We start from the raw sequence: 16,467 nt of genomic DNA on the forward strand, positions 1-16,467 counted from the left end.
ACTCAGGATAAATTGCACAATATCTTTTAGGGTCCTGTTACTTTTGGAAAAATAAGAATTGAGGGTGAAAAGATCATTTTTGTGGAAAAAATATGATTTTTTAATTGTACTGCTGTACATTATAAACTTCTGTGAAGCCCTTGGGGGTTCAAAGTTCTCACCACACATCTAGATAAGTTCCCTGGGGGGTCTAAATTCCAAAATGGTGTCATTTGTGGGGGGTTTCCACTGTTTTGGTACATCAGGGGTTTTCCAATCGCGACATGGTGTCCGATCTCAATTCTAGCCAAAAACGTCAAATGGCGCTGCTTCCCTTCTGAGCTCTGCTATGCGTCCAAATAGTCATTTACACCCACATATGGGATATCAGCGTACTCAGGACAAATTTCACAATAACTTTTAGGGTCCTGTTACCCTTGGAAAAATAAAAATTGGGGGTGCAAAGATCATTTTTGTGGAAAAAATATGATTTTTTAATTGTACCGCTGTACGTTATAAACTTCTGTGAAGCCCTTGTGGGTTCAAAGTTCTCACCACATATCTAGATAAGTTCCTTGGGGGGTCTAGTTTCCAAAATGGGGTCACTTGGGGGGTTTCCACTGTTTAGGTACATCAGGGGCTCTCCAAACGCGACATGGCGTCCAATCTGAATTCCAGCCAATTTTGCATTGAAAAAGTCAAACGGCGCTCCTTCCCTACTGAGGTCTGCCATGCGCCGAAACAGTGGTTCCCCCCACATATCAGGTATCAGCGTACTCAGGACAAATTGCACAATAACTTTTGCAGTCCAATTTCTCCTGTTACCCTTGGTAAAATAAAGAAAATTGAACCTGAAGTATTTTTTTTGTGAAAAAAAGTTAAATGTTCATTTTTTTTTTAATATTCCAAAAATTCCTGTGACGCACCTAAAGGGTTAATAAACTTCTTGAATGTGGTTTTAAGCACCTTAAGGGGTGCATTTTTTAGAATGGTGTCACTTTTGGGTATTTTCTATCATATAGACCCCTCAAAGTGGCTTCAAATGTGAAGTGGTCCTTAAAAATAAAATGGTGTTGCAAAAATGAGAAATCGCTGGTCAATTTTTAACCCTTATAACTTCCTAACAAAAAAAAATTTTGGTTCCAAAATTGTGCTGATGTAAAGTAAACATGTGGAAAATGTTATCTATTAAGTTTTTTGTGTGCCGTATCGCTGTGATTTAAGGGCATAAAAATTCAAAGTTGGAAAATTGCGAAATTTTCAAAATTTTCGCCAAATTTCCGTTTTTTTCACAAATAAACGCAAGTTATTTGAATGCAATTTTTCCACTAACATGAAGTACAATATGTCACGAGAAAACAATGTCAGAATCACCGGGATCCATGGAAGCGTTCCAGAGTTATGACCTCATAAAGGTACAGTGGTCAGAATTGTAAAAATTGGCCCGGGAGTTAACGTGCAAACCACCCTTGGTAGTGAAGGGGTTAAGGATGGAATAGAAAAGTACATTTTATCCCTATGCAAACACTCTGGTGCCTCAGAATTTTTGGAATTTAGCAAATTATTTTCACATACAAATGCATTCATTTCTTTTAGTGCGTATTTAGTGCTTTTTTGAGGCAGGTTACAGAGTGTACCCACCTAAAGAAGTCATTGTGCTCACATACCCTTAGGGTACTTGCCAACGGCGTATTTTGGATACCGACACACCAACATAGTTTTTGAAGCAATAAGACGCTTCAGAAAAACCCCGGTGGTGTTTTCCCTGAGGTATCTTTTCTGATGTTTTTAGGACGCCTTTTGCAATATTTTTTTTAAATTCCATATATAACATTATGGTGGATAGAAAAATGAACTGGTACTTTCTACTAGCCACCTCATGGCTTTCGAAGCCTGAAGAGGTTTCAGGTGGAATCCACCAGAAAAGGACATGCTTTGACATATCTTTAGTCTGACTTACCAGCCGGTGCGTGACTATGTAAAGTTCCTAAGGCATTGACGCTGTATGTGAACATTATAATGAGGCACGCCATTGAATGTTCTGGAGAGGTATGTGTTATTCGATTTGTACCTTGTACTCTAAGAGATAACATTTGACCAAAAAAAGAGTCATGTACCTTAAGGTCATAGGGCATTCCAGGCTTAAAATACTTGGCAGTTTTGGTAAGCAAAACTTTATACGGTGATTTCACAATATTAATATCTTCCAGCTCTCTTTCCACAATTTCACTGCCTAAAAGGAAGACAAGAATCAAAGGGGGTTAATGCAGATCTGCTTTGATGGACAAGGATCAAGCACTGCAATAACTTCTAATTGATGTTTGAATTGTCCAGAAAAAAAAGTCTATTCTGTGTATTACATACAGAAAATATTTCATGCATCACCATGGATAGCAAATATGTGTCAAAGCACAGCTGTCAGGTGACTCGGGACCAGGGGCTCCTTCCCTGTCCCTAATACTAGGGGGCGCCCTAGCTCGCCCTAACCCCCAGGATACTTCTGAAGGTGAAGATGCCGGGGCCTCCAGCCTTGCCTTATCTCCTGAGTTAGCCCTCTGTCAATTCTCTTCCCTCACCCAGGAAAAAGGGGGCGCTACTGTGCATCATAGTACAACAACCCGACGAACAGGGTAACACAAAAAAATGGTTAACAGAAAACTCCAGGCATACAAAATATTCACTAACATATAACAGAGGAATGCACCGGGGCGTGGAGGTAGGAAAATATACCAAAATAGATAAAGATAGCGAATTATCACACATACAAACCAAACAACAGTCACAGATAACTCCTCCAACTCTCCTTCTCATATGTACTCCTCTCCCACATATAGCCATGCAGCAAATGTTAGCTCTGACAAGGATTTGTAACAGAGCCCAGATTATGAAGGGAAAAGGAGTGGCTAACCAAGCTCAGCTGTGAGCACAGGGATTTCCAACATGACTGATTAACCCCTGTTCTGCTAGAAGAAATAAACACATTCAAAATGAAGGAGAAGTGCATCTTCTCAGCACTGAGTAGGAGCAATCAGACGCTGTGGTCTTCTGACTCCACACTGTCGCGGTAACCCCGTGACAATATGTTTGAAGCCATTTTTACATAATAGAGTTGAGCAAATCAATTTGACTCAAATTTGTGTTGAATTTTTAAGAATTTGCTAAATATGATACATTTGAACATTTTGCAATTTCCTCCATGTGACAATCCTTAAATAGCTGCTTCAATTTTATACATTGCAAAAAATTGCACTTCCAGCTCTCTCTCACTATTTCCTCGCTCGCCGTTGACCTCCAGTCTTTGACAGGTCACTCTTCTCTCAGTGATCTTTCTCCTCTGCAAATTCATTGCCTGAATTTGTCTCATCAGAAGGGGTGGTGCATGCCCAGTGCGCTCCTGATGACCTAACAGGAGCTGGTCCATTGATCTCGCAATATCATCAGCAGCTTACAGCACATGATGTGACGTCCTTTATGATATATAAAGTGCTCTCAGTGAGAGAAACAAAATAGGAAACTTGTGGGTATGATACCTTTTAATGGCTAACAAATAATAGTGAATGTTGTTACAAAGCAAGCTTTCGGGACTGCTTATGTCCCTTCATCAGGCTGATATCAAGGGACGTAAGCAGTCCCGAAAGCTTGCTTTGTAACAACATTCACTATTATTTGTTAGCCATTAAAAGGTATCATACCCACTAGATTCCTATTTTGTTTCTCTCACTGAGAGCACTTTATATATTTTTTTCTACTGGCTAACACGGTACCAAACCACTTTTTTCATTTGTCCTTTATGATGACACAAAATTGAGCAATGACGATGTCTGCGCAAGGGAAACACATCACTGAGAAAAGGGTGATTTGTCAATGAAAGATCTGAGGTTGGAGATGGGCAGGGAAAAGGGAGAGAGCTGGAAGTGCAATGCCTACTCTACTGCACTTGGTCCTAAAATTTCAAGGATGAATTTCTCAAAAAACCACCAATGAAATACTGCAGGGTATAAATATAAGTATTGTAGGGGTTTTACACTCATACCTTTAGTTAGGTGTTAAATATACTGCAGCCAGGTCCTCTTTAGCCCCTTCCTGCTGAAGCCGGTGTTCACCTTCTTGACCAGGCCAAATTTTTCAAATCTGACCAGTGCCACTTTATCAGTTAATTATTATGCAATGCTTCTATATATCTCAATGATTCTGACAGTTTTTCATGACATGCTATCTTTCATATTAGTGGTAAATTTAAGCTGACATGATTTGCGTTTATGAAAATATAAAAAATTCAACAGTTGTAAAAATCTGCAATTTTTGAACATTGAGTTTTTGTGCCCTTAAAAAAATTAGTTATACCATTGAAAATAATTAATAAAATTTACCACATGTCTACTTTACATCAGTATCACTTTTTAAACATTTTTTTTAGTTAGAAATGTATAAGGGTTGAAAGTTTAGCAGCAGCAATTTTTCATTTTTCCAACAAAATTTGCAAAACTTATTTTTTTTAGGAACCACATAACATTTAAAGTGACTTAGGGGTCTATATGTCAGAAAATGCCCAAAAGCGACATCATTATAAAAACTGCAGCCCTCAAGGTATTCAAAACCATGTTTAGAAAGTTTATTAACCCTTTAGGTGCCTTATAGGAATTAAACAAAGATGAAGCAAATAATGAAAAATTAGTAATTTTCCATTACAATGTTAACTTAACCCCAACTGTTTCATTTTAACAAGGTAACAGGAGAAAATGGACCACACAATTTGTTGTGCTATTTCTCCTGAGTACAAAGATACCCCATATGTGGTTGAAAATTACTATTTGGGCACATAGCAGGACTTGGATGGGGAGGAGCGCTATTTGAATTTTGGAGTGCAATTTTGGTTGATAAAGATTGCTGATGCCATGTCGTGTTTGCAGAGCTCCTGAAATGCCGAAGTAGCAGAAACCTCCCACAAGTGACCCCATATTGGAAACTGCACCGGAAGAAATTAATGTATGGTTGTGGTGGGCATCTAGAACCCAAAGATGCTTCACAGAATTTTATAACATTGGAATGTGAAAATGAAAAATACATTTTTCCATTTTCTATGTGATCAGAAAATTCTCTTTGGGCACATGGGCAAGCTCGGAAAGGAAGGATAACTATTTGAACTTTGGAGTTAAATTTTTCCTGGAATATATGCCATGTCACATTTGGAGCGCTCAAAAGGTGCCAAAACAACAGAACCCCCTCTACAAGTGACCCCGTTATGGAAACTGCACCCATAAAAGGAATTTATCTATGAATGTGATGAGCATTTCGATCCAGCAAGTAATTTGTGGAATTTGATAACAATGGACTGTGAAAATGAAAGAATACATTTTTTTCAACAAAAATGTTTCTTTAACCCAAAATTTCTCATTTTAACAAAGGTAACAGGAGAAAATGGTCCCCGCAAGTTGTGCAATTTTTTTCTGAGTACTCTTATACCCCATATGTGACCAAAAACTACTGTTTTGATTCATAGCAGGGCTGAACGGAAGCAGCACTGGTTATTTTTTGGAGTGCAAATTTGGCTGAAACAGATTACAAAGTCATGTTGCATTTGGAAAGCCCTTGAGGTCCCAAAACAGCAGAAGTCTCACATAACTAAAGAAATTCTTCTAGGGGTGTGTTGAACATCTTGAACCCACTGATACATCACAGAATTTTAGAATATTGGGCCGTGAAAATGGAAGATTACATTATTTCCACAAAAATGTTGCTTTAGCCCAAAATTTCTTATTTTCACAAGGGTAACAGGAGAAATTGGACCCTACAATTTGTTGTGCTATTACTCCTGAGTTTGATGAAACCCAATATGTGGTCAGTAACTACTGTTTGGGTGCACAGCCGAGTATGGAAGGAAAGGGGCACCATTTGAATTTTGGTGCAAATTGTTTGCTAGCATAGATTAGAGTGTGATCGCCATGTCATATTTGGAGAGTGCATAAGATATCAAAACAGCAGGAACCCACCAACAAATGACCCCATTTTGGAAGCTACACCTCTGAAGGAATTCATCTAGGCGCATTGAGAACTTTAAATTGTCAACTGATTCACAGAATTTTATAACACTGGACTGTGAAAATAAAAAAATAAATTTTTTCTTACTCAAATGTTGTTTTAGCCCCAAGTTTTAAATTTTCAAATGGGCAAAGAGAAACCAGACCACATAACTTGTTATGCAATTTTTCCTGAGTTCGTCAGTGACCCATATGTCTTTAGAAACTACTTTTGAGGCAAAGCTCAGAAGGAAAGAAGTGCCATAATGTATTTTCGATTTTGCTGGAATGCGTAGGGGGTGCCTTGTCACACTGGCAGAGCTCCTGAGGTCCCAGAACAGCAGAACCCCCATAGGTGACCCCATTTTATAAACTACACCTCTCAATGAATTCATCTAGGGGTGCAGTGATCATATTGACACCATGGGTAATTCACAATTTTATACCACTGGGCAGTGAAGAAAAAATAATTATATTTTTGCCACTAAAATGTTGTTTCAGCCTCAGATTTTATATTTTTTACAAAGACAAATTAATAAAGAAAAGACCCCATAATTTGTTACACAATTTCCCCTGAATGTGGCAATAACCCATATGTGGCTATACAGCACTGTTTGGCCACAAGGCTTGACTGGGAAGGGAAGAGCACTATTTGAGTTTTAGAGCGCAGATTTTCCTAGTCCAAGAATTGCAGGTACTCCCTAAAGTGACCCCGTACTGTGATTTACACTTTTCTGAGAATTCCTTTAAAGGTGTAGTGATGATTTTGATTCCATGGGTGTTTCCCAGAAACAAAGACGCAGTGGATTGTCCAAGTGAAAATTCCAAAAATGCCATTGATCACTATCTATTCTGATTTTTGGGAGGTAGAGTGAACAAAAAGCATCAGTTCAGGAATTCTTTTTTTTTGTTATTTTTTTATGCCATTCACCATGTGGTACAAGTGAAGACTTTATTCTTCAGATCGGTGAGGTTACAGCAATACCACTTTTATGTATTCTTTTCCATGATTTGCCGCTTTTACACATTAAAACGATTTTATAGAAAAATAAGTGTATTTTGCATTGCTTTGTTCTAAGAGCTATAGGATATTTATTTTTCGATCAATGAAGCTGAATGGAGGCGTTTTTGGCAGGACAAGATGACGTGTTCAGGGGTACCATTATTTTTTACATATGACTTTTTGATAGTGTTTTATTGCACTTTTTGTTTGTTCATGTGATGAAAAGACATTTTGCTTTTTTTTTACAGTGTTTCCTGCAAGGGTTAAATAATGTGACAGTTTTATAGATCAGGTTTTTCCAGACGTGGCAATAAGAATTGTGTACTTTTATTGTTCATTTTTGTTTTTAAATAAAATGTGTATTTATTGGAGTAAAAATTTTTTCACAATTTTTTTCATTCTATGTTTTGTGGTTTTTTTTTAATTTTTACAACTTTTTTAAACTTTTTTTTTTTTTACATTTTTTTCTCAGTTGCTCTACGGGATTTTAAGTTTATTTCTCAGATCACTGTTCTAATGCATTGCAATACACGTTATTTTCACACTGACAAAACATCTTTGGGACCCTGCTTATGGCAGAGCATGAGAGGCCACCACAGCTAATAGACCAGGAGGTCATTATTTTATCACCTACTGTCATAGCTCTCATCGGCAGCCATCGGGCGCGTTGCGGGGTTGCTGATATAGTCGGAGAGGAAGCCTAACTACAGTATGTGATCATTTACTCATAGGCACCCAAATTATTGACATTAAGACATGATCACTGGAATTAGATGTAGATTAATTCGATCTCTCCATACTCACCAGCAGGAGTGAGGAGTGTGATCGACATGTATAAGGTGTACTCCAACATATCATCAGCGTTTTTAAAGTTCTTCACAAGATCTGTATTCAACAACACAGCAACTCCTTCTCCATCCCTAATCTAATGGAAAGAAAATGGTCATTAAAAGGGAACTGGACTTTCAACAAACTTTTGATTGATCAATAGTGCAAACGAATGTAATAAACTTTGTAACACACATTATCAGATATTTCTGCTTCCTTCTCTACTTAGCTGTCCTTTCTTCTTCTCCCCTTTGCTTTCTGAACTTACCATACATTCTGAAAAAAAAACAGCTCAATTCTATCTTTTTCTAGATAAGGCAGACTCACAGCTCCTTGCCGTGTCAGATTATACTCTATGGATAGGAGTGATACACAGAGTTAGAAAGCAGGCAGAGAGAGACACAGAGAGATTGTGCTGAACTTTCACATCTATGCTGCCCAGTACTGCCATATACGGTCCTTTATCCTACTGCAGCTTCTGTCTGAGTGCTAAGGAAAAAAGGAGCAAGAACACCTTTCTGTTCTGTAATTTGCATAGGAGTTAGTCTACACCCACCAGCTCAGAGGCAATTGTAAATTAAGATGCAAAGCGTGCAGAGGGGAAAAAGGTGAAGATACAGGATACAAGTCACTTAATGGCCAGGAATAGTGTTGCTGCTCCTCATATTCACACATATAACAGTTTATTCTTAAAACTATATGTTTCCTTTAATTAAAAAGGAAAGAAAAAGATTGGCAAACAATAGTGGTTGAAAAACAACCAAAGCCAAATTAGAGGCAAAAGTCCTTCAAGAAACGTAAAACATTTTTTAAGGGAAAATTGTAAAAGTTTCAGAAACAAGAGATTCTATTCTTTTTTTTTTTTAAAGAAAGAAACACGTTCAGGAATAAAAGATATAGTTTTCTCACCGGAATCCGTCTCAGGGTATTTGGTAGACTGGCCTTTTCATCGCCTTTATTGACCCCAAATATTACAAAGGCCATGCCATTTACAGGACCTCCATGGAGGAATCTGACAATGAAGAGAAAACCAGAAAAATAGATGTCATAAGCTGTAAAGTTGTCTGATGTGCTATCCAATGGAAATATCATTCATAACTAGATCATAATATGCAGATATCACTAATCAGAAAGATTCAGTCTTAGGGTTCATTTATACAGCCTGGTAGTTAGGAGCGAGTGTTCATGGGAATGTTTGTTCCTGATATAGGCCTGTGTAAATAGGCTGGCCATCACCCGATGAACAAACCACAGTTCACCTGTCCAAATGGACCCTCTAGCTGATGATTCTAATGAATTTAACTTCCACATCACCATTGTTGTCTATGACAATGGCACTTTATTTTTGGATATGTTAGTCGGTAATAGCTTGAACAAAAAAGTTCACGCATCGTTGCATCGCAAACCCAATTCAAAATTATTTTATTAGCAAACACTTCACATTCAAGAAACACAACCGAAGGAATGAAAGGAGAATGCACAGCATTAGATGAGCATGCACATTCGAAATTAGGTATGAAACTCAGGTTCAAAAGAAGAAATCTAAATTAAATCAGGGTGGCGATTTTGATAAAGTTGTCCATAACACTTTTTGAACAGTATGCAAAACATCCCAGAGAGCTTCTGTATGTCACAAAAAAAATTAACGTGAAAAAGGTGCTTAAGAAACACACAGCAGTTCATGAATTTGGCACTTCTGAGTGAGATGAACCTTTGTGATCTGAACAAAAAATGCTACTTCCGTCAAGGACTGGCTTATAAAATTCCGGTGTCACAGGTTTACAGCGACACAGATGAGCCAGAAGACCAGAGCATCTGATTTCTCCTACTTCTGCGTTGAATAGGAGAACTTCACCTTCATATTAAACGGTGTAAATTTATTTGGGCAGTGTAGGGGTTGTGGGGAGGTTGAACTAACGGACAGGTCTTTCTGTGGTGAGAGGCAGAGGGACAGCGCAGTGTAGGTACAGGGGCGCTGAGATGAAGAGAAAGGGGTGCCGTGCTGCGGTTTGACCATTAGAGGGCAGTGGGGAGTGTAGGAGAGTGACTTTGTAACTGCCATTGGTCGAGGTAACTGTCAGGTGATAGTGGGCGGAGCTACCAGGACTGGGAGTATAAAGGCTGAGGCAAGGTTCTGGAAAGTCCAGTCAGCCAGGGGAGATCACTAGATAGGAGGATCTGCCGTAGAGAGAAAGACGGTAAAAAACCCTCAAAGAGAAACTGACAGTTGAGACGGTCACGGGGTGTGGCCCAAAGGACAGTAGCCGCAGACAGAGATGGTCTGGGAGTACCAAGTGGACGGTGTACTTTGAATGGTGAAGCGCTGTGGTGGATGTGCCTAGGGCAGCCACAGTGGGAAGAGCCACAAAGGACGCCACGACGATAATAAATAAGAAGTGAAGGTACCCGGGTCTGTGAACAAAAGGACTGTGAAATTCCTGTGGTGAAGTGTGGAGGTCGTCAGAAAGGCGGTAAATAAAAACGGACCTGATGAATTTAATCTCTGTCTCAGTCTCGAGTCTGTCGGCGGCAAGAAGTGGGTCACCCACCCTGTCAGTCACGTATCCTACAGGGTTAATCGGCCATGTTGAGAGCTCCTGGAGCTTAGACTCTCAGCTGTGCACTGTTAGCCACTCCCATCTCCTATATAATCTGGGTCCTCACTAAGGGCCCTGTCACACATAGCGACTCACCAGCGATCCCGACAACGATATGACCTTGTCAGGATTGCTGGTGTGTCGCTACATGATTGCTGTTGAGCTGTCAAACAGGCAGCTTCACCAGCAATCAGGACAGCGACGACGCAGGTAACAAGCGACGCTTATAATAGAGTCCTTTTTACCCATTTTGAAAGGGTCACCGATAGGGAGAAAATACCACCAGAGCGGAAGTACTGGCGCCATACTTAACTGGGGAGCTACAAAAAGCCTACTATGATTTAGCATTACAGGACACAAAAGAATATGCAAAATTGAAAATGGAAATTTTGCCATGCTTGGGAGTGACGTCTCTCAGAGTACAATGGGTCCACCGCTGCTCTAGCTGTTGAGCTTGTTTAATCAGATCCTTCATGTTGTCTGATGCTGCTCTCTGGCCTATAGCCCACTTCACCCATGACATGTATTACTTCTGTAGCAGTCTGACGTGTTCCCTTGGAACGCTGCCCACACTTCTAACACCAAATGTAACAATGCTACTCACTTGGGAGCAATCTGAGGTATCACAATAACCGTTTTTATTTAAAGTCTGGCTGGTTTATTTAGGTCCTCATAAACGATTTCACTGGAAAACTTAAATACCTCCTTTGTCTAGCACAAAGTGAAACATAAAGCAACAATTCCATACAATATTGCTGGTTAGCCCATCTGGCTTACAGTCCAGCTTCATAGTCCTTTAGCAAAGGCACTCAATCCAGGAGATCTGCACACCTCCATACACACAGTCATGTGTGAGACAAACAGGTCTCATTTTACAAAGTGAGCCACACCCAAGAATGAAGATTTTGTGAGCAGCCATCTCTATCAACTCCTCAGCTGCTCATCATCAACCTATCACGGCCATTAACCCCTTTCAGTCCCATATGTACTAAAACATTGCTCCAAGTTTATCTCCCATCCACTAGGTGTCCTACAGACACCTTACAATACTTATATTTGTTTCTACAAATCTGTCATGTATTGGTTTGGCTTCTGACACTTTAAATTTCTATTTGGGTTGAATAGCATAGTGGGTATTTTAACCATATGGCAAGAATTGGAGTGTTTAAGATGCGTTGGCAGTCCTATATGTTACTTGTCATAATTGCTTGTCTTTCTATCTTGGAAAAGTAAAAGTGTGAATTTTAAAATGAAAAGTTCTAGAATGCGTATTTACATTATCTTTGAGATATGGAGTCTGAATATAGCCTTAAGCTGGAGTCACACATAGCGACTTACCATCGATACCGACACCGATATCAAGGTGTCAGGATCGCTGGTAAGTCGCTATGTGATCGCTGGTGAGCTGTCACACAGACAGCTTCACCAGCGATCAGCACAGCGATGCCAAGCGCCCGGCATCGCTTGCCATCCCTGTAAAAAATAGAATTAAAATAAAAAATATTGTTATTCTCACCTTCCGACGTCCCGCGCAGCCTTCCCACCTCTCCACGCTCCGGTCCCAGTAATCCTTTGCGAGAATGACCACGATGACGTCCGTTCTCGCGGGATCGCGAAGTCTCGCGGTAATTCTTGCAAAGGATCACTGGGACCGGAGCGTGGAGAGAAGCGCGAATGCTGCGCGGGACGTCGGAAGGTGAGAATAACAATATTTTTTATTTTAATTCTATTTTTTACACCTGATCGCTGGTCTCCCGCCTGTCACACGCAGCGATGCGTGCTGGCCAGCGGGAGACCAGCGACCAAAAATATGTCCAGAGGTTTCTTACAGCGATCAGCGATACCGGCAGGGGGGGGCAGTCGCTGATCGCTGTCACACACAGCGATCTCGCTGGTGAGATCGCTGTTACGTCACAAAATTTGTGACTCAGCAGCGATATCGCTAGCAAGATTGCTATGTGTGACTCCAGCTTTAGTCTCCGATTTTTCCTGGGATACAGTATGAGCTGTAATTACAAGCTGTTATTTTAATTTCTTTCCTGTTCATAAAATTTAATCAGAGCTCCTATTTTCCATTGATGCCGATCGTGTACTTACTTTGCTTTAATATTCACTGTAAGCTCCGTATCGTCAACGTAGAAATATTTCTTCTCTGGAATCAGTGTAATCTCATATGAGGGTGGAACTATATAGAAAAAAAGTAGACAGCGGTAAAAGTACTGGAAGAACTTATTATAACTATAAATTGATATTACCAGCATGTCCTACAGTAACATTTTCTTACCAAATTCCTTCACCTCAAAGTTTGTGGAAAAAATTTGCACTGAAGTGTCTTCAAATTTTGCTGATATGGTCCAAACACCCAAACTGCAGGGGTAATAAAATAGGGCAATATAACGCATGAGAACAGTATCGCACTTTTTATTTTTATTTCATAGACAACAATTAAAAACAGCAGAAGCAGAATCCGTGTTACAACCAAACTTCTGTGTCATTGTCTCTGGCGGCATCGATTCCATTTTCTCTACTGTTACACAGCTAAGCTTCCATATAGATGGGCTGATAATTAGTAAATAATCATTCATAGGAATGCTGATTCCTGATTATTATCTTCTAAAAACATGCCATCAAATACCAAACATACAATGATTTTTTTAAGTTGAACCCCGGATGAAGCTTGGCGAAACGTGTTTCGGGGTTTGTGGTTTAGACTGATGTACTTACCATTTATAACAATATGGGTGGTTCATATTAAGTAATTAATTTTGTATGTTTTTATTAGAGGTGTTACAAATCAAGTCTCATGGATTAGTCCATCAGCTAGTTCAGTCATTTCTGGCCGCTAGACAAAACCTGTGAGAACTGCCCCTTACCTCATATCAACCACTGCTCTTCTTCTTTCCCCTTTCATAGCAGCGATATTTGCACACTAGGCCAGCCAATCAAAATAAGAGCCGTAAAAGCCGTTACGGTGTTTTTTTCTGTTTTTTTTTTAAATATTTAAATAAATAATTAGAGTTGAGCGAAACGGGTCGAAAAAATTCAAAAGTCGCCGACTTTTGGCAAAGTCGGGTTTCATGAAACGAAGCCCGACCCTAGGATGAGGTCGGCCACGAGGTCGGCGACTTACGCGCCAAAGTCGCGTTTCAAAAGTTTGTTTTGCGCTCTTTTTCAGCCAATCAGGATCCACGGACACTGTGGGCAACGTGATGACATAGGCACGGGTCACCACCATCTTTCAGAAGGGCATGCAAGTGATTGGCTTGCTTTGGTGGGCGTCACAGGGGGTATAAAAGGGCGTGCACGCCGACCGCCATCTTACTTCTGCCGATCTCAGTATAGGGAGAGGTTGCTGCTGATTCTGTAGGGAGAGCGTTAGGCAGGGAAGAAGACCAAAAAACTGCTTCTGCTGCTAGCGATTTGGCCTGCACAACACACCAGTCACTGTGTGAACAGTGCAAGGGGAGGCTATATAGTGGTGTATCAGTGGTGTTGGTTGTTGGGCTGCCTTCTAAGGCTTCCTGACAGGCTGGCATTGCTGTTTACCCACTGCTCCGCAAACTGCTTTTTTAAAAGCAATCCAATCTCCCTTATCCTCTAGTCACTTTTGTCACAGCTGTGCCATCGAGCCTGTGACATAGCGCTCAGATATCAGTGGGCCTCACACAATCCAAAAGTGTCCAGTGTCCAAAAGTGTGTGCAGAGATTCAAACTCTCACTTATCCTCTAGTCACTTAGGTCACAGCTGTGCCATCGAGCTTGTCACATAGCGCTCAGATATTCATTGGGCCTCACACAATCCAAAAGTGTCCAGTGTCCAAAAGTGTGTGCAGAGATTCAAACTCTCACTTATCCTCTAGTCACTTAGGTCACAGCTGTGCCATCGAGCTTGTCACATAGCGCTCAGATATTCATTGGGCCTCACACAATCCAAAAGTGTCCAGTGTCCAAAAGTGTGTGCAGAGATTCAAACTCTCACTTATTCTCTAGTCACTTAGGTCACAGCTGTGCCATCGAGCTTGTCACATAGCGCTCAGATATTCATTGGGCCTCACACAATCCAAAAGTGTCCAGTGTCCAAAAGTGTGTGCAGAGATTCAAAATCTCACTTATTCTCTAGTCACTTAGGTCACAGCTGTGCCATCGAGCTTGTCACATAGCGCTCAGATATTCATTGGGCCTCACACAATCCAAAAGTGTCCAGTGTCCAAAAGTGTGTGCAGAGATTCAAACTCTCACTTATCCTCTAGTCACTTAGGTCACAGCTGTGCCATCGAACTTGTCACATAGCGCTCAGATATTCATTGGGCCTCACACAATCCAAAAGTGTCCAGTGTCCAAAAGTGTGTGCAGAGATTCAAACTCTCACTTATCCTCTAGTCACTTAGGTCACAGCTGTGCCATCGAGCTTGTCACATAGCGCTCAGATATTCATTGGGCCTCACACAATCCAAAAGTGTCCAGTGTCCAAAAGTGTGTGCAGAGATTCAAACTCTCACTTATCCTCTAGTCACTTAGGTCACAGCTGTGCCATCGAGCTTGTCACATAGCGCTCAGATATTCATTGGGCCTCACACAATCCAAAAGTGTCCAGTGTCCAAAAGTGTGTGCAGAGATTCAAACTCTCACTTATCCTCTAGTCACTTAGGTCACAGCTGTGCCATCGAGCTTGTCACATAGCGCTCAGATATTCATTGGGCCTCACACAATCCAAAAGTGTCCAGTGTCCAAAAGTGTGTGCAGAGATTCAAACTCTCACTTATCCTCTAGTCACTTAGGTCACAGCTGTGCCATCGAGCTTGTCACATAGCGCTCAGATATTCATTGGGCCTCACACAATCCAAAAGTGTCCAGTGTCCAAAAGTGTGTGCAGAGATTCAAACTCTCACTTATCCTCTAGTCACTTAGGTCACAGCTGTGCCATCGAGCTTGTCACATAGCGCTCAGATATTAATTGGGCCTCACACAATCCAAAAGTGTCCAGTGTCCAAAAGTGTGTGCAGAGATTCAAACTCTCACTTATCCTCTAGTCACTTAGGTCACAGCTGTGCCATCGAGCTTGTCACATAGCGCTCAGATATTCATTGGGCCTCACACAATCCAAAAGTGTCCAGTGTCCAAAAGTGTGTGCAGAGATTCAAACTCTCACTTATCCTCTAGTCACTTAGGTCACAGCTGTGCCATCGAGCTTGTCACATAGCGCTCAGATATTCATTGGGCCTCACACAATCCAAAAGTGTCCAGTGTCCAAAAGTGTGTGCAGAGATTCAAACTCTCACTTATCCTCTAGTCACTTAGGTCACAGCTGTGCCATCGAGCTTGTCACATAGCGCTCAGATATTCATTGGGCCTCACACAATCCAAAAGTGTCCAGTGTCCAAAAGTGTGTGCAGAGATTCAAACTCTCACTTATCCTCTAGTCACTTAGGTCACAGCTGTGCCATCGAGCTTGTCACATAGCGCTCAGATATTCATTGGGCCTCACACAATCCAAAAGTGTCCAGTGTCCAAAAGTGTGTGCAGAGATTCAAACTCTCACTTATCCTCTAGTCACTTAGGTCACAGCTGTGCCATCGAGCTTGTCACATAGCGCTCAGATATTCATTGGGCCTCACACAATCCAAAAGTGTCCAGTGTCCAAAAGTGTGTGCAGAGATTCAAACTCTCACTTATTCTCTAGTCACTTAGGTCACAGCTGTGCCATCGAGCTTGTCACATAGCGCTCAGATATTCATTGGGCCTCACACAATCCAAAAGTGTCCAGTGTCCAAAAGTGTGTGCAGAGATTCAAACTCTCACTTATTCTCTAGTCACTTAGGTCACAGCTGTGCTATCGAGCTTGTCACATAGCGCTCAGATATTCATTGGGCCTCACACAATCCAAAAGTGTCCAGTGTCCAAAAGTGTGTGCAGAGATTCAAAATCTCACTTATTCTATAGTCACTTAGGTCACAGCTGTGCCATCGAGCTTGTCACATAGCGCTCAGATATTCATTGGGCCTCACACAATCCAAAAGTGTCCAGTGTCCAAAAGTGTGTGCAG

At 40.9% G+C, this 16,467-nt stretch overlaps 1 protein-coding gene across 2 annotated transcripts in view; it reads right to left on the bottom strand.

The window, feature by feature from the left end:
• The window catches only part of LOC141075422 (A.superbus venom factor 1-like), a 248,931-nt gene that overhangs the window by 179,454 nt on the left and 53,010 nt on the right, over positions 1 to 16,467 (bottom strand). For both annotated transcript variants that reach the window (XM_073562456.1, XM_073562454.1), the window contains exons 6-10: positions 12,709 to 12,791; positions 12,522 to 12,609; positions 8,737 to 8,839; positions 7,804 to 7,924; positions 2,097 to 2,212 (exon numbers count right to left, since the gene is read on the bottom strand). In XM_073562456.1, the coding sequence (XP_073418557.1) occupies positions 2,097 to 2,212; positions 7,804 to 7,924; positions 8,737 to 8,839; positions 12,522 to 12,609; positions 12,709 to 12,791 (511 nt within the window). The remainder of the gene's footprint in view (positions 1 to 2,096; positions 2,213 to 7,803; positions 7,925 to 8,736; positions 8,840 to 12,521; positions 12,610 to 12,708; positions 12,792 to 16,467) is intronic.

The sequence above is a fragment of the Dendrobates tinctorius genome, unplaced genomic scaffold (genome assembly GCF_039654945.1).
Source record: "Dendrobates tinctorius isolate UK_male_01 unplaced genomic scaffold, ASM3965494v1 ptg000351l, whole genome shotgun sequence".
Taxonomy (NCBI): domain Eukaryota; kingdom Metazoa; phylum Chordata; class Amphibia; order Anura; family Dendrobatidae; genus Dendrobates; species Dendrobates tinctorius.